At 64.3% G+C, this 17,682-nt stretch overlaps 1 protein-coding gene and 1 long non-coding RNA gene across 3 annotated transcripts in view; both read right to left on the bottom strand.

Moving 5' to 3' along the window:
- LOC105871350 (genetic suppressor element 1) overlaps positions 1-15,321 on the bottom strand; it is a 111,904-nt gene extending 96,583 nt beyond the window's left edge. The window contains exon 1 of one of the 2 annotated variants that reach the window (XM_075995839.1): positions 14,641-15,321. In XM_075995839.1, coding sequence (XP_075851954.1) covers positions 14,641-14,677 — 37 coding nt within the window. In that variant the 5' untranslated portion in view covers positions 14,678-15,321. The remainder of the gene's footprint in view (positions 1-14,640) is intronic. The other variant, XM_012764653.3, reaches the window with a different exon arrangement.
- Positions 11,483-14,201, bottom strand: LOC142862626 (uncharacterized). Its single transcript, XR_012913716.1, has 2 exons — positions 12,831-14,201; positions 11,483-12,037 (listed from the first exon to the last, which is right to left on the bottom strand). It is a non-coding gene; the product is annotated as an uncharacterized LOC142862626 (long non-coding RNA).
- Positions 15,322-17,682: the final 2,361 nt, after the last annotated feature.

Raw genomic sequence — 17,682 nt, 5'->3', positions numbered from 1 at the left:
CTGCCCTGCCCCCGCTCCGGGACCCTGCCCTGCCCCAGCTCCGGGACCCTGCCCTGCCCCAGCTCCGGGACCCTGCCCTGCCCCGCTCCGGGACCCTGCCCTGCCCCCGCTCCGGGACCCTGCCCTGCCCCCGCTCCAGGAGGTGCCACCAGCCTGACCACGGCCACGCCTCTCCCGTGTCCCCCAGCTTCAGTCCCTCCCGTGCCTGACGTCGGAAGGCCGGCGGGGTCGCCCCGCCAGGTCCCTGTGGCCCCAAACACAGCACGGAGCCCCTCCAGGGTCGGGAGAGCCTCCCCGAGAGGGCCCGGTGACTGTCCCCAGCCCCTGCTGGCGTCCCTCCCAGCGTCACAGGCCCAGCCTTCCGTCTTCTGGGCCCGAGAGAACGTTCCGTGATGACGACGGAGACGTCTCTGTGCGCTGCCCGCCCTCAGTGAGGCCGGGGTGGCTGAGAACCCCAAGCTTCGGTTTTGTTTAATTTTAATCAATTTGGTTTCAAGCTCTGACGGTCACCTGGGGCCAGGGGCTACCACATGGGGCGGTGCAGGTCGGCCCGGTGACTCTCCGTGCGGCTCCGGGCCCGGGCGGGGCGCCCGCGTGTGGCTCCAGGAGCCCCAGGGAGGGAAAGTTCCCACTGGGCCGGTTAGACGCCCTCGGACACACCGAACCAGAACCTGCCCTTCAACACGACCCCGGGTCAGTGGGGGTCACCGCCCAGCGTGTGGCACACCGAGATGAAATCCTCTCCCCTCTTCCCACTTCCCCTTTCGGAACCCGCCACCTCTTCAGAATCTGCTTCCAGCACCGCCTCCTACAGGAAGTCCTCCCAGGTCACGCCAGCCAAATGGGAACTTTCCATGCTCCCTCCCAGGGCCAGGAGTCACCTGTATCCCTCTAACCCTCAGAAACCCGCAGTCCACGGGCTCCTCCTCCCCTCCCCAGGCACCCAGCGCCTCCACGGCAGGACCTGTGACTTACTTTCACCCCGCCCCCTCCGCCTCCCCCTCCTCCCCGGGCCTGGCACCAACAGGTGCTCGGGATCTGCCCAGGCGGTGGCCGCTGCAAGAAGCCAACGTCTCTTTCCAAACCAGGGCTGGCTGCGGGCTGTTTGTGCTGCTGCTGCTCCCCCGCGGCCGGCCCCACCGGTCTGACCCGCCGCCGCCTCTGCCCCGCAGCCCCTGGGAGGTGACGGCGCCCTGAGTCAAAGGCATCCACCAAACCAGGATGAAAAGCCAGGCGGGCGGAGCTCTCGGTTTCAGTAAAGCCACATAAAACCTCATCCGCCCGCCACGGCCCCTCTGCAGGCCAGGGTCAAGTGCCAGGACGATCAAGGCCCCCCGGAACACAGCGGCTGAGCAGGGCCGGGGCAAGGTCCTTCCCGCCCCCGGGCAGTCCCTCTCCCCAGCACAACACACGCCGACAGGCTCTGAGGCTGTCCCCGACCCCAAGGCCCTGGGAGGCCAGCGCTGACCGAGTGCCTGACCGAGTGCCACGGCCGTCCAGAGGCCCTGGAGGGGGCCCTGGAACCAGCCCGTGCGCGCCTGGGACTGGGGCCCGCGACCTCTGACCCCACCTGCCTGCTCACCCGTGGCTCTGAAAGGCTCGCTGCGAGCAGGGGCCGGCGCAGCCTGGGAGCCCAGGGCGGCGGAGCCTATCTCGGCTGGAACCCCGGAAGCCGCCAGAAATGTCGCTTTTCTTTGTCCTCCTCCTTCTCCTCCTCCTCCTCCTCCTCGGAGGGGAGGACTGAAACCCCCACCTCCACCGGCTGGGGCTCAGGCAGGAAGTGGCCTCGGCTCCAGGCAGAGGCGGTCTCTGGGGGGGGCTGCAATACAGGGGGGCCTGTCCAGGCGGAGGGCAGGTGTAGGCCCCCCACCCCCCCAAGAGACCCGGCAAACCCACACAGGCCCCGTGTGCGGCCTCCCCCACGGCAGGCCACCGCGGGCCGTGTCAGCTGACATCACCGGCCACGAGACCACGGCAAGTGGCCCGTGTGCAGGCGTGAGCTGGGGGCCTGGGCGTCCCCAGGGGGCAATGACGTGTGACAATGGCGATCACACCCACGAGAACACCGGCAGCAGGTGAACCCTTACTGAGAAGCCCTGGTCACCACGCTGGGCGAGTTAAAACACGGAACGGCCTTCGAATTCTCAGAGCCGCCTTGTGAGTAAACTGAGGCACTGAGTCCAAATAACTTGCCCGAGTCCTCTCGGGGAGAAAAGGCAGAGCCAGGATTCGAACCTGACTGCCCGGCCTCTCAGCCCACGAGCTCAGCCACCACGCCACGCGCCCTTACGAACGAGCAGCCACGAGGGCCGCAGGCCACGCTTGCTCACCGCGTACCTGGCGTGCAGGCGGGAGGGGACGCCGGTCCCAGCGGGGCCTGTGTCCAGAAAGCTTTCCGGACCCCTGAGCTCGGCACGGCAGGGGCGGCCCTGCACAGCGGCGTGCAGGAGAGGCGGGCTGCTCGGCCGGGCAGGTGTCGGCTCCCAAGGCCTTCCCTCCCGTGCCAAGAAGCCAGAGAGGAGAGGACCCCGGCGGAACCACGCTGCCAACGCCACCTCGCCAGTCAGGGCGGGTTCCCACGCGGGGGGCGGCTCCGCCTGGAAGATGTCCGCAGTCACGCCAACTGTGGTCACCTCCCAGAACTCAGCACTCGGGACTCAGGTCGGTGGGGTTCCCAGCACTGACCTCCGGGAGCCTCTAAAGGGGAGAAGGGGCAGGGGGGCAGGGGCTGCTGGCTCTTTCCGTGCAGGTAACTCGGGACAGGAAAGGACAGCTGTGAACCTGGGGGGCGTCAAGAACCCTCTGACTTCTCCCCACTAAGCCCCCCCAACCCCCGTCCCAAGCCCGTCCCAGCCCAGCCCTGGCCTGGCTGCAACTGTGCTAATGAGATGTGAGCTACCGGCCCCACCTACGGACAGAGAAACTGAGGGAGTGCACAGGGCAGGGTTTCCCAGGAGCCTCCCCCCCCACCCCCAGTATCTGGGTCAGGAGGCTGGCAGCCTGCTCCAGCCACCGACCCAGCCCACGCCGGATCCACGATGAATATTCATGAGCCTATCCGGTTCCACACTTTCATTTCTGGCCCAAATTAATAATTTACCGCGGAGTTTCATAAAATCAGACATAGCTCATTAGCAGCTCGCCCAAAAGGCACGCCTGCCTTCCCCGCCGGTCCCGGTCTTTCCTCTGTGACAGGCACGGACGCCCTCGTTTTCAGAAGTGCCCCCCCCCCCAGCCGCTGCGTGGGCAGAACCCGGAGCTGGGGGCTCCCGGGAAGGCCGCCCCACCCGAGCGCGCCCTGGCCTCCGCCTTCCGGAAACTTTCGAAGGGGGACCCTGGAGCAGGAGGGAATCTCTCTCGCGCCTGGGGCAAGGCTACGCCGCCGTCCTGGAAACGCAGACTTCACGGGGGCCTGGGTGGGTGGAGCGGGTGACTGCATCTTCCAGAGAGGCACCAGGCTCTTCTAGGACATTCCGTACCCCGCTCAAGGGGTAGAGCCTAATGCCCTGCCAGACGCATCTGGGTGGGCTTGTCCCTCACTCGGAACCAATGGGTCGTGGCATGACCACGTGGGCCTTCCCAGGCCAGGCCCTGAAGGGCCAGGCAGCTTCCTCCTGGGGACCTGGGACCTGCCTTGGAGCCCCAGGGCCGCCATGTTGGGAGGAAGCCCAAGCCGTGCTCTGAGAGTCCGGCCTCCCGCCCGCCACCGACGGACAGGCGCAAGGGACAGACGGCCTTCAGGTGACACCAGCCTCAGGCCAGCAAATCGCCTCCCCTTCCCATCCTCCCAGCCAAGGCCCCAGGCACGGTGGAGCAGAGACCAGCCACAGCCCACCACGCCCGGTCCGAATTCCTGACCCGGGGCATCTGGGAGCAAAATAAAACGGTGTTTTATGACCACACGTGCGTGTCCTTAGGAAGTCTCCCCCCATTCCAGGGAGTCCTGGTCCCCTGCAGACCCACCCTTCAGCCCCCCAAGTGCCGATCTGACCGCCCCAGCCATGGCCCGGCACCCCTGCGGTTGGCGCTACAGTGAAGATGGGCTCGAATGGGCCTATGAGCAAAAGTTTCCAAAAGGGAAACTGGGTGGGGGTGGGGGCGGGGGGGTGGAGGTGGGGGGGGGAGAAGGTGACAGCTTGTCCCTGGTCCTTAAAGATCTAAGGTAAATGCTGATGACACTTGCAGCAGGCTGGTTGCTGGGAGGGGGGGGCTGGGGGAGGGGGAGGGGCTGCTGTGATCCCCCCCCAAGGCAGCTGCCGGCCCTGCCCCCTCACCCCGGGCCCTCTCCCCTGCGAGCTGGGTGAAGACCCCGCTTTATCTCCTCCTCCCCTTCCTTTATGTTCCCGCAGGCCCCCCTTTCTCTTGTCAGATAATCACAGGAAACCGGCAAACGGTTGACACAGTTACCAAGACGACAGAAGTTAGGACTGGCGGGGAGGTCTGAAAGCTAACCCTAAGTGAATTATAGGACAAGAGTGACAAGGGGAGGGGAGTGTCGGGGGACCAGTTCAAAGGAGGAGGCCCCAGATTCGCAGACAAGGTGGCTTCTGCCTCGGGGGCCCTGGCTGCAGGGTCTGTCACTTGCTGGCAGCCCCGCTGGGCAGGCAGGAGGGTGACACTGGAACCCTCTGGGGGTGGGAGGCTGCAGGAGGAACCTATGATGATGAGGTCCTCCACAGAGTTCACCCACTGCAGACCTGGGGGCAGCGGGGCGGGGCCTGGACGGCCTCACCAGGGAGGCTCCGTTCCTTCTTTATTTATTTAGGACTTGCCACTGTGTGCACCCCGCCGCACAGGGCCCGGCCTGCTGACAGCCATGCCGGGAGTCTGAGCTCCTCAAAGGCCCCACAGTGGCCCACGGCAACGCCCGGCCTGCGCGGCCCACCACCTCCACCGTGCCGTGGCCGGGTCTCCCGGGAAGGGCTGTCTTCCCTGGCGCCTGTCTGCACTCTGGGCGGCGCAGAGCCCAGCCGGGAACTGTCAGTCCAGACCGAGAACGCAGCCGGCGGTCCCTGCAGCACTTGGCCAGCGCCTCTCGCCAGCTCACTCGGACGACCCTAGCAGGCAGGCAGCTCTGCTGGCCCCATTTAACAGACAAGCAGACTAAGGCCCAGAGAGGGTAAGTAGCCTGCCCAGAGCCACACAGCCAGGAAGGAGCCCACAGCTCTGACCCGAGTCCCTTGAGCAGGCAGCGACGTGGCGTCAGAAAAGCCTGCTGACCTTGAGCCCCCGGCCAGGCCTGCGGGCAGACCCCGCAAGGGCACCTCGGGAGCCCAGGCCGCCGGGACGCCGCTCCTCCTGGACTGCAGCCCCTGAGACCCGGGGTCCTTCCTGCCTTTGCTCACACCCTCTCCCAGCCGTGGACCTGGCCCGAGTGCGAGTCACCCCACGCCCGCTTCCCAGGCCTCCCGGGAACCCCGAGTGCGGCGGACGGGGCAGCCTGGTTCCGGGTGTGCGCAGGAGGCAGCCGTTTGGTTCTTGGAGGGGGTGGAGGCCACGTGAGGAGGCCACGGGGCGGGCAGCAGAATCCCCCGAGGGCTGGTGGACGCGCGGCCTCGGCCCCCACGCCACCCCCGCCCCTGCCCCATCTCTGTCCCCAGAGCCCACAGCACAGGACACCTCCTGTGCCATCGTGGGAATGGACGCTCCAGGCGGGCTCGGGGGGCTTCCTGGCTGCATCGCCATGTGCCCAGCACACGGGAAACACACGCCAAACACATATGTGAACTCGCTGCTTAAAACTCGGGTTGCCGCCCATTGATGACACAGTCGATCCGTGTGTCATTGGCTCTGTGACATTCGAGTCCCTCCAAAATGGGGCTCCTGCCACCCAGCCGCTTCACACCCCCCTCGCCAAACTCCAGTCCCTCCTCCCTGCCCTTCCAGGGAGGCCCAGGTGGAGGCCGCCTCCCCCCAGCCCCCCAGCCCCTGCCCCCCACCGGCAACCACACCACCCTCTAGACCCGCAGCTGCGCCCCGTCTGCCCTGCCCCCAGCGCTCTGAGGCCCCCACGGCCTGGCCCACGCAGGACACGGCCTGGCCCAGGCAGGTCACGGTCTGGCCCGCGCAGGACACGGTCTGGCCCACGCAGGACACGGCCTGGCCCACGCAGGACATGGTCTGGCCCACAGGACATGGCCTGGCCCAGGCAGGTCACGGTCTGGCCCACGCAGGACATGGTCTGGCCCGCAGGACATGGCCTGGCCCAGGCAGGTCACGGTCTGGCCCACGCAGGACACGGCCTGGCCCACGCAGGTCACGGCCTGGCCCATGCAGGTCATGGTCTGGCCCACAGGACACGGTCTGGCCCAGGCAAGTCACGGTCTGGCCCACAGGACACGGTCTGGCCCACGCAGGTCATGGCCTGGCCCACACAGGACACGACCTGGCCCAGGCAGGTCACGGTCTGGCCCACAGGACACAGACTGGCCCAGGCAGGTCACGGCCTGGCCCACGCAGGACACGGCCTGGCCCACGCAGGTCACGGTCTGGCCCACGCAGGACACGGTCTGGCCCACAGGACACGACCTGGCCCACAGGACACGGTCTGGCCCACGCAGGACACGGCCTGGCCCACAGGACACGGTCTGGCCCACACAAGACACGGTCTGGTCCACAGGCGGTGGGCTGGGGAGACAGAGGTGACAGACGCAACAGCCACAGCTGCCAGGTGACAGCGTGACCCCTTCTGCGCAAGGCCGCTTCCTGCCCGCTCACGCTCGGGGCCTCGGTTTCTGGTGGAGCCCTGCCGTGTCTGGACACGCCCTGGGAGAGTCCCCGTGGCCTCCTTTTATTTATGTTTTACTGTTTTTGAGATAGAGTCTCGCTTTGTTCCCCAGGCTAGAGTGAGTGCCGTGGCATCAGCCTAGCTCACAGCAACCTCAAACTCCTGGGCTCAAGCGATCCTCCTGCCTCAGCCTCCCGAGTAGCTGGGACTACAGGCATGCGCCACCATGCCCGGCTAATTTTTTCTATATATATTAGTTGGCCAATTAATTTCTTTCTATTTATAGAAAGCGAGACGTGGTCTCGCTCTTGCTCAGGCTGGTCTCGAACTCCTGACCTCGAGTGATCCTTCCCCCTCGGCCTCCCAGAGTGCTAGGATGACAGGCGTGAGCCACCCGCCCGGCCTCCCGTGGCCTCTTGTTAAAGGACGGGCCTTGCCACTGGAGGACGCCACTGAGAATCGGGGCAGGCGTGGCGGCCTTCCCTGCCAAGTCCCGGCCAGGGAGGAGGGAGGTTTGCCCCAGAGTGGAAAGGCCAGCTCAGATGTCACCTCTGCCCTGCGGCCTCCTCACACACACAGCCTCCTCCCCGACCTCAAACCAGACTGCTGCCTCCTCTGTGCCCCCAGAAAGCTCTCCACGCCTCTCAGCACCAGCCCCGGTCACCCTGATTGTCCAATCCGTGCCCCCGCCCCCCACACCACAACCACCACCGCGGGCAGGGACAGCCCAGCTCCAGCGCCGCCTCCTCTGGGGAGCCCTCCTAGATTTCCTCTGCCTGGATGCTGCCGGCAGTTTCCGGAGCTCCGTCTTTACCCATCTCGCTCCCTGTTGGGTTCCTCCTTTCCCCACCCCTTGCCCCGGTGCGGCGCCTGGCACCCAGGTGGGGCCCGAAGGGAGGGTGCCTGGGAGCTGCAGACAGTGTTCTGAGTCCCCAGAGAACAGAACTAGGTCAAATGCACGTGTCCCTGCGAAGAGAAACATTCTAACAAGTCCACCGCAGCAGGGTCCGCCACGGTCTGACCCAGGGAGCAGAGCCCGGCCCGAGCTGGCCGTCGGGAAGGTAACCCCAAGAGACCACCCAATCCAGAGGAGGGGAGGGGCTGGCCGCCTGACCTCTGAGCTCCTTCCAAGTCCCAAGTTCCGTGACTTCCGACCCCACGGGCCATTAAGCAAGCGGCCAAATGCCCACTGGGCAGCGGGCCAGGCCTGGTCAGAGGGCGCTTCCTGTCTCGCAGGGGAAGGAGGGGCAGGGGACAGGGGCCGGGCGCCAGGGCTGGCGGGCTCCCGCTCCGGGGGCGAGACCCGGGCCAGGCTTGACGGGGACCCGGGGACCCCCCCAGCACCCCTCCCGGCACCACTGGGGCTGGCGGCGCCTGCTAAGCCCCACCCGGGCCGTCGTCGGTGGGGAATGCCAGAAAAACGCACTTTCCCCTGAAACCTAGTAAGAAAATCCTCCCTGATTTTTTTTTTTTCCCTTTTACCCCAAGCCTTCACAGCTCTAAATATGCCACACTTAGTAATTTTACGAGCAAACCACACTATACATCACACAGTTTTATGTTCCTAAATTAACAAAAGGACTTTAAATCTATATGGAGCTTTTAAAAAAAAAAAATAGCACCTCGTGTATTTTCATTCCCTCACCCCCAAATTCCCTCTCTTCCCTCCTAATGCACACCCCCGCCCCCAGTGGCTTCAAAAAATCCCCACTGACGGCGGAGCGAGACCACCACCGAGACAATGCCATGGCCTGCTCTGCCAGGGACCCACGGAAGGGCATCCCGCCCTCCCTCCTGGAAAGGCTGCTTTTTAGGGGTCGTAGGTGGCTGATTCTCTTTTCTGCAAAGCAGAGTAGGATGGCACACACCCTGGTCCATGAAGAGGCTGCCTCCACCACCCCGGTGTACCCAAAAGTCTAACGAGAAGCATTTGAAGTCAACAGGCCCAGCAAGGTCTCCTGACCTCTCATTTCCTTTTTTTTTTTTTTTTTTCTTTCCAGACAGACTCTCACTCTGCTGCCACAGTGCTGTGGCGTCAGCCTCGCTCACAGCAACCTCGCACTCCTGGGCTCAAGCGATCCTCCTGCCTCAGCCTCCCGAGTAGCTGGGACTACAGGCATGCGCCACCATGCCCGCCTCATTTTTTCTATATATATATATTTTTTTAGTCGTCCAGTTAATTTCTTTCTATTTCTAGTAGAGACGGGGTCTCGCTCTCGCTCAGGCTGGTTTCGAACTCCTGACCTTGTGCGCTCCTCCTGCCTCGGCCTCCCAGAGTGCCAGGACGACAGGCGTGAGCCACCGCGCCCGGCCTTGACCTCAAGTGCCAGGGAGGACTGGGCCGGGCTAGCTGTTGGGGAGAAGGAAGCCCAGTGGGTGTCCACGTCCCGGGGAAGGAGGACAAGCCACATGGGCGCCGGGATGGAAACAGAGGCCCCCTAAGCGCAGGCACTTCCCCCCTCGCTGGCCGGGTCTGGGAGCCAGCCGTGTGGCCCCGGCCAGCCGCCCCCCTGCCCGCACTCTCCCCTGCAGAGTGGACGTGCATCTCCCTGCAGTCCCGGGCCGGGATCCAGGTATCCTAACGACCATTTGCTCCCAGAGCACAAAGAAAACTTCTTGCGACTCCGATAAGCAGCAAGAGTGTTTCCAGCGGGGCCATATCAGATCCCCACCCGTGGCGTCAGAACAGCACATTTAAGCCAGAAAAAAACCTTAATGAGAACCACATCGGGCGGGGAGGTGGGAGCCAGACCAGGCCCCTCCGAGAAGGGCTGGGCCGCAGCTGGGCCGCGAGGGCCCCCGGCTTTCCCAGCCGACAGATGGGAACTGGCGGCCCCTCCCTGGCTCTCAGGGGTATCGGAAGATTAATTAGTGACTGCCTGGAAAGTGTGAGATGGGAGCCGCAGTGCCTGTCCCCGCTGAGTTTCTGAGCTGTAAATAAGCAGCTCTCTCAGTCACCACTGAAACGGCCACGTTTTCCTTCCATCCGACCACTGGGATCCCGCTAGGCCCAGGCTGCCGCCCGGAGCAGGTCCGGGGTGGCTCCCGAGCCTGCCCCGAAGCCACGGGTTTCCTTACGACCCCACAGCCTGCTGTGGCAAGCCGGACAGGAGCTTGGGCACAGCTGGCAACTGCGGGCACCCCTCCCAGCCCCGGCTGCTGAGTGGCGCCCTGGGAGCAGGCGCAGCAGCTGGAGGGCCTCGCCTCCGGTCCCCTCCCCGGCCCAGGGTGGGGCGGTGGGCGGGCAGAGCCCCACACTGAGCCACGGTGACCATGACTTTCTGGACTTTCGGGGTGGGGGTGTGAAAAATACAATCTAGCGGCTCCCCCAGGCCGCCGGGCCCCCAGCTCCGCTTCTTTGGATACCCGAGTTCTTGGCACGGGAGGCCCCAGTCTCCTGCAAGCCCCTCCGAGGCTGTTCAGAGAGGGGCCAGGCCAGGCCCGATCAGCTGTCAGTGACCCGCGCTGGCCGCAGGGGCAGGGAAAACGTTCCCGGGGACGCCCGGGGTCCAAGTGCCACCACCAGCAGGCTGCACGGCTGCGGGCAGAACCCCGGTCCTCCCTGGGCCTCAGTTTCCTCACTGGAGGGCCTGGAGCATCCATCCTTCCTGGCAGTGGGCTCCGCGATCCCAGGGGGAGGCTGGGGTCACCGAGAGTTCAGTGCGGGGCCAGGCGGGGGTCAACTGACAGCTGAGGAGTCTGTCCCTCCACGAATGCCAGGAACGAGATAAGAGGCCGGGAGGGCGCCAATCCCATCGGCCGGCTCTCGCCCTCGTGCTGGACAAATATTTATCAGGCCGGGACTCTGGAGCCAGACTGCCCGGGGTCAGAGCCCGGCCGCGCCATCCCCTGCTCCTGTGACCCAAAGGCCTCTGTGCCTCAGTTTCCTCAAGCTGTCCAGTGGGATGCGAGCAGCCCAACCTCCCAGGGCTGTCCCGAGGACTCAAAACCGGCGCTGTGTCTTGCACCACGCGGGTGCTGGCTGAGAAACAGCCACCCCCCTCCGGCCCTCCGTTATTACTCTTATAAATACAGCCAGTTGGTACCAGTATTACTATTATTATTATTATTTTTCATGATTGTCACTATTGGTCTGGCACTAAGTCCGGCATAAAGGGGACACACAGTCCCCGCCCATGGGGCTGGCAGTCTCAGGTGGAGTTTAGGAAAGGGGGTAACTGGGCACACACGCATGCAGGCACACACAGAAGGAAAGTTCCGGAAGGGACCCCCCATCTGCAGTCAGGCAGAGGCCATTCCCACCTGCCCCGGCCCTCCTCCCGTCCCCATCTCCCCTGGCACGTGCCCCTGCGCCGTGGCCTCCTTGCAAACCAAGCGTCCTCTGCACACCGGTCCCCCCGGCCAGCGAGACGGCACAGAGAGGCAGACACTGCACCACGGCACAAGAGGCCAGGCCCAGAGACTTGAGTTCGAGTCCCCCCCCCAAGAAGCTCTGCGACTTCCTACAAATAATCCCACCTTAATTAACAGAAATAGCGACCATTTAACCAAATAGGCACCGCTATTACCACGGTCACTCGTTAAGCGTTAACGGCATCCCAGGCGCCTTGTGAAGATTCACTCATTTAATCCCTTATGCTGGGGGGGTGGGGGGGCAGACTTTCTCTGCAAAGGCCAGAGAGCAAGTAAATATCCTGGGCTCGGCCAGTCCATATGGTCTTCGTCCAAAGACGCATCTTTGCCGTCACCCTGTGAAAGCCGCCAGAAGACAAGACATAAAAGGACAGGCGTGGCTGTGTGCCAATAAAACTTTATTTACAACAGGGCCGCTGGCCCCTGCCTCCCGCGGACACTGAGGGAGCTACGGCTCGCCACCTTACAAATGGGAAAACTGAGGCTTAACTGAGAGCTTCAGTCCCCTGCCCAAGGACACGGCCGGGAAGAGGCGGGGCCGGACTTCACCCGGGCTGCCCAGCCTGGGTGCTCTCACCCGGCAAACAGGAGGAGCCGGCACCCGCTGCCAGCCTCGACGCGGGCTGCCCGCAGGGCAATGGCTGGACGGGCAGGTTCTGGGCCCTGGCTCCCTGCCCCGTCTGGGATCTGGCTCTGGGAACAGAAGCCGGGGGTCTGACAGGCTCCAGAGCACCGGGGGGAGTCAGGCCTCCACAGGGCGGGGCTCTGCCTCTCACCTAAGACCACAGGCCTGAGGCATGCCAGGCCGGCCGCTGGTGCGCCCGGGCCCCTCCTTCCTGCACCAGCGTGGTGGGCGGCAGCCGGCTCCACGTCTCAGCTCCACCACTTTCCAGACTGGGCACGTCGCTGGGGCCCTCTGGGCCTCACTTTGCTCATCTGTGAAATGGGCAGACGGCGGCAGCGCCGATCTCAGAGGGGGGGAACTGAGGTCGACAGGAGAGTCTGCCAAGCATTTGCAGCCAGACCTGACGAGCTCAAGTAGGGGGGGGTCACAGCCCAGGGAAGCAACAGGACTGCCTATCACACTAAAACCATCAAGTGTAAAACCCCAGTATGGGCTTTAAAAAAAGAAAAAACAAAAACTCTAAGGGGAAAATCTTCAAGCCCAGGCTGAGATTCACTTGTGCCCTGGCCTGCCCACACTTCTGCCCTCTCCTCACCTCCCTGGAGATCAAGACTGGCAGACCTCATCCCTCCAGCCTGCCCGCTGGGGGCCGTGCCCCAGCCTGGGCTGATTTTCCTTAAAGGCTTTGAACGTTTCCTAGCCTGACACTTCCTCCCCCTCTTTCCGAGGCTCCCTGTGTAAACAGAAAATCGGTCACCTGATGAATAAATATGCTGCCAGCAGCCACCCAATGGCAGGTGAAGTGGGGTATAGATTACAAACACCTGTGCTTTGAAGACGCCCTGTACTTAAGAAGATTCATTCTTGCTACAAGCCTGTCCTGAAAGTCTCATCTCGGAGGGAGGTGTGTGTGTGGGTGCACAGAGCTGGGGGGGTGCAGGACAGACACAGAGGAAAGAAAGCGCCCTGTGGCCCCCAAGTCACAGAGCAGGGGGGGAGGCAGAACAGAAACCCCAGCTACAGCAGGAACACTCTGCTGCACATCGGGTGACAGGGCTGTGGTGAGTGTCACCGGGCGCCGGCTCTCACTGAGCACCCTCCTACCTGTGGCAGAGATGTCTGAGCTGCAGAGAGAACTTGGCCCTTGTGTTACCACCTTTTTCTAAACTGGGGATTCCCGGTCCTAAGGTGGCTGCATCTGTTTAGGGAAGTGCAGAGAGAGGGGGAAGCCAAGCTTGCTAGTGCTGACTGGCCTTTCAGGCAGTGGAGGGAAAAAAAATACAAAAAAGAGACCAAGAATGAAATGGAGACCACCAGAGGAACATTCCCACGGAAATGGCACGGACGCCAAGCCGGGAACACAGACCTAGCCCTTGCCGGTTACCGGGAAAGGCGGGGGAAGCTGAACCGGCCGCAGAGAAACTCAAGAAGAGTGAACGTCCAGGTTTCCCTACACCAGAAGTCCTTCCCACTTTTCAAAACTCAGCTGGACTCTGGTGACCCTCCGCCCTGCCCTTTTAACCCGGTGCAAACGTTCTGCCTGGTCAGGACAGCAGAAGGCCACATCCAAAGGAGCTGGGTCCTGCCCCGCCCATCCCAACCCCCACGCACACCTCCTCCCAGGGACGCCAGGGTGGTGTGGGCGCCTGGGCAAAAGTGACAGGATCTTGTGAACACAGAGGAAAAAAAAAAACCCGAAACCCAACACCCGGCCACGTGCACCTCTCCCCAGCAAAACAATTCAGAAATAAGCCTCCAAGGCAGGCTCGGGCTCTTCTGCAGAATTCTTAGAGCCTCAACATGAGAAAACCGGGAACTTCTTCCCCTTCTGCTCTCTACAGCACCTCAACATCCGCCCTCCCCGCCCCCACGGGCACCCCAACCTCAATGGGGACCGTGTTGTCAAAGCCCAGGGGAGGCAAACTCAAAGGGAGGGAGGGAAAATGAAAACAGCTGATTCCTAGAACAGGCGGTCACGGGCAGAACAGCCTTCCTGACCTGCTGTCACGTGGCCCCACCTGGGGCAGGCCTGGGGGGTTACTCCCCGGCCCCAGGGGACACTGGGGGGGTGCCACCCCTGGGGGAGGGCCCTGAGGGTTCACCGCCGGATCCCCCCTCCCTCGCCACAGAGTACTGGCCCACCGGCTTCTCTCTGGCCACGTCCAGTCCTGTTCAAGGTTCAGAAGTACAAACGGGGTGAATCAGAAGGGGGCTCCCCAAACCGTTCTCTGCTGCCATCCCCTCCCTTCGCCTCCCGGGCTGAAGGCCCGACGTGCCCCGAAACAGAAAGTTGCAGGGCCAGCTGCTGTCAGCAGCGCGCAGGAAGGTTAAAGGAAACAGGAAGCCACCCCAAACACCCTGCGGAGCCTCCTGGCCGCCCCCCCCAAACCTCCGCCCTCGGCAGAACAAAACCTTCCAGGGAACCCCAGGCAGGAGTGGGGGGCGGCCGGGCCACGCCGGCGCAGGGACGGCGCGCAGTGGGGTCGGCTGGAGGGGGAGAGGAGCGAGCCCCGGACTTGGGGCGCGGGGGTGGGCGGGGGCGCACGCTGCCGGGTCGGGGCGGCCTGCGGGAAAGTAACTTCACATGCGCCTCGAGTGCCCGGGCGGCTCGCTGGGGCGCCGCGGGGCCGGCTCCGGGCAGACAAAAGGAGCGCGGCGCACCAGCCCGGCGGCGGCGGCGCGGCGGGGGCGGCGGGCCGGGTGGGCGCTCCCCGCCGCACGCAGCGCACCCCGCGCGGGCCGGACCCGGCGGGAGCCACCGGGCCGCGGGGGTCGCGGTGGCGGTGGGGGGCGCGGCGGGCCCGCAGCCCCCCGACCCAGCCTGGAGGCGGGTGGTCCGGGGCTGGCCAGGTGAGGGAGGGTCCCCGGCGCGCCGGCGCCGCGCGGGACCTGGGGAGGCGCACGGCTCGCTTACCTGGTAAGTAATACAGAGGCGGCTTCAGTCCAAACATGGTTCAAATTAGAATTCCATAGTGGCCAGAGAGGGACGAAGAAGGAAAAAAAAAAAAAAAAAGATTAAAAATCCAGCAGGGAAACAAAAAGCGCTGTCCAAGCCACGGCGCTCAAAAATGTCCAAAACAATAAAATAAAGGCAGAAGAAGAGCGATCCCAGGAGCGACGGCAAAATTTAAAAAAAAAAAAAAAAATCAGTCCTTTTTTTTTTTTTTTTTTCTCTCCCCCAAGACGATCAAAAGGCTGCGTCTCCGGTCGGCGCGCGGGCCATTCGGGCCGCCCGGGCCCTGGCAGATCCACGACGAGGTGACTGGCGGCCAAGGACGGGCCGGAGGCTCCGCGGCCGCGTCCTCGCCGCGTGCGTATTTTCTGCCTTTTGGACTTGAGATGCAAATGCAAGAGGGAGGGGGCGCGCGGCGGCGGGGAGCGGGCGGGAGAGCGCGCAGAGGACGCGCGAGAGAAATCAAGGGGGGCCGCGGGTGATGAAATTGGGGGGTTGAGGCCGTCAGGGATTACTCATTGGAGAGGAGGAGAGGCAGGGGAGGGGGGACGGCGGCGGCCCCCGAGACGCGCGAGTCGCAATCTCGCCTCCATTCAGCCATTTGAATGTCAAGGGCGAGGGTCAAGAGACCTGTTTCCAACAGGGTTTCACGTTCAGAACCAGAAGGAAAAAAGGAAAGGGGGGGGTGCGCGCCGCGAGAAGAGGGGGGGGTGTCTCTGGTTGCCAAGGAGAAATCGGCTTTGTTTTGTTTCCCCTTAGCTACTGGGTGAGAAGGGGCGGGGTGGGGGGGGAGCGGGGGAGGGGGCGCGCGGGAGAGGGGAAGAGGAGAAAATTAATACCCAAACAGCCGAGAAGTACCGAGGGGGAGATTTTCTCCTCGTAAATAAAAGAGGCAGCGATTGCAAACAAGTCCCGGGCAGGAGCAAGCAGGCTGGGGAGCCGGCTCCCCTCCCCCCTCGCCGCCCTTCCCCCACCCCTTTTTGGTTATCTCCCCGGCCGGCGTCCCACCACTGACTCAGAGAGAGGGGGTGGCGGGAGGAGGAGGAGGAGGAGGAAGAGGAACTCGCGGGGGCTCGGGCGCACGAGCAGGAGGAGGCAGGAGGAGCGCGGGGAGGCGAGAGCGCGCGCGGCGGTGGAGAGCCCCTCGATCAATTTTCATGCAAGAATCATTATCGGTAAATTGGAAAGCTGGCTGGCTGACAGCAGATTTGTCTCCCCTAATGAAAGCGAAAGGGTAGGGGCGCAGCGGCGGCGGGCGGCTGCGGGCGGCGGCGGCTCCTTCCGTCCCTACGCGGCGGCGTCTTCCAGGAGCTCCATGCTTCGCGGCGCGATAATAATAGTTTCACTTGCGAGCTTCCCCTCGCCAGCCGGGCGGCGGAGCCATGCGCGCGGGGCGCGGGGCTCCCCTCTTGCACGCCCGGGAGGGTGCTGCCGCTGGCGGCGGGGTGCTCCCCCTGCCCCAGAGCGGGGCGCCGTTTGCAGACCGCGGGCGGCTGCGGTTCCCCCCCTCCGGCTGCCCAACTCCGCGCTCTGGCTGCCCGCCCGTGCGCCCGCCCTCCCCGCCTCCCTCCCCACCCACGGCTGACAGCTGCGGGAGCCGGGAGTTCGCCCTCCGCCCCGGACCGGGAGGAGGGTCCCCAAACCGTGACCCCGGGGGCGCGCTGGGCTGCCTTTGGAGAGAAGCCCCGCGCTGGGGGCTGCTGCGGAAACGCTCAGGCCGGCGGCGGCGGGGCGAGCGGTCGGCTCTCCTGCTTCCCTCTCCACCCCCTCACCCCTGCACTCCACCCCTGAAAGATCCCTGTTGCAAGTGTAATCAAATGCTCGCTGCCGTCTCCCACACTCGCCCTGCTCTGGTGCATTATCGGATCCGGGAAGGCATGCTTCCAGGCAAACAGACCTAATAAATGCTATTACCGGGACTCTGCGAGCCCCGGCTGCACCATAGTAACGACAGCCCCGGCTAATTTGGTTTAAGGAAACGATCCACTGCACAGAGCGTGTGCGCCTGAGTGTGGAGCCTGTATCTCTCCTCCCCACGCCGCCTCTCTTTCACACCAGCTCAAGAAGGCCCCATGCGATAATTCCCCAAATCGAAGGGGAAAAAACCCTGCCGCCAAACCACATCCTGTGCGCTCATTGTCCAGCCCAGCGATTTTAAAGAGACAGGATCCGTTTACCCACGTCCCTCCCTCCCTCCCCCCCTTTGCTGGCAAGCTGCAAAGCTGCTGCTTGATGTGACAATTTATTTTCAAGCCCTTTCACCTCCTGGAGGGCCCCCTCGGTGGCACGACCAGCCGGAATCACGACTTGGTGACACCGAGGGGTCACCTTTTGACCCCAGATACAATCACGGTTTGAGGAGCAGACCGGAGCCCGCAGGTAAGCACAGCGGGGCACCGCGGTCACGCTAGGCTTGGGTTCCTGCCAACGCTCTGCAACCACTGCGTAAATCAGGGGTCCCCAGCGGCAGCCCCGGGGTCCCTGCTAAACGCAGCGGCTTCAAATGACAGTTGAACTCCCGGAATATGATACCCTAGAGGAAAGCTCTGGAGGAGGTGGGGGGGCCCCCTCCGGCGTGCCTTCTGACCCCTCCGTGCCACTCGCCAACCCCAGTCCTCCCCGCCCGAAAAATCTCAAATGGGCTGGGCGGAGCGCGGGGAGCCGAGGGAGGGGTGGCGCTCCTCCCCGCCGCCGCCGACAGCCCGGGGGTGCAGCGTGCAGGCGGCCGCCTTCCTGCAGGGCCCGGCCGCCCTCAATCCCCTGCGCCCTGCTGCGCCCCGCCTGGCGCCCCCTCCCCGCGGGCGGCGGAGCGCGCGCGGGCACCGGGGAGCGCGCCAGGGCTGCTGACCTGGAGGAAACCGGCCTCCCGCGCCGGCCGCCAGCCTCTGGCCGCTCCGCCCCGCGCTGACCCCGGAGGTCGCGCCGGGCCCTTGGCGCCGGCGGCCCTTTGTTTCCGGAGCTTCTTGGCGGCGGCGCGCTCCCCGCGCCTCCCCTTGCGCCCGC

The sequence above is a fragment of the Microcebus murinus genome, chromosome 20 (genome assembly GCF_040939455.1).
Source record: "Microcebus murinus isolate Inina chromosome 20, M.murinus_Inina_mat1.0, whole genome shotgun sequence".
Lineage (NCBI taxonomy): Eukaryota > Metazoa > Chordata > Mammalia > Primates > Cheirogaleidae > Microcebus > Microcebus murinus.
Note: the sequence above shows the minus strand (reverse complement) of the source record. Positions and strands in the feature narration are given on the sequence as shown.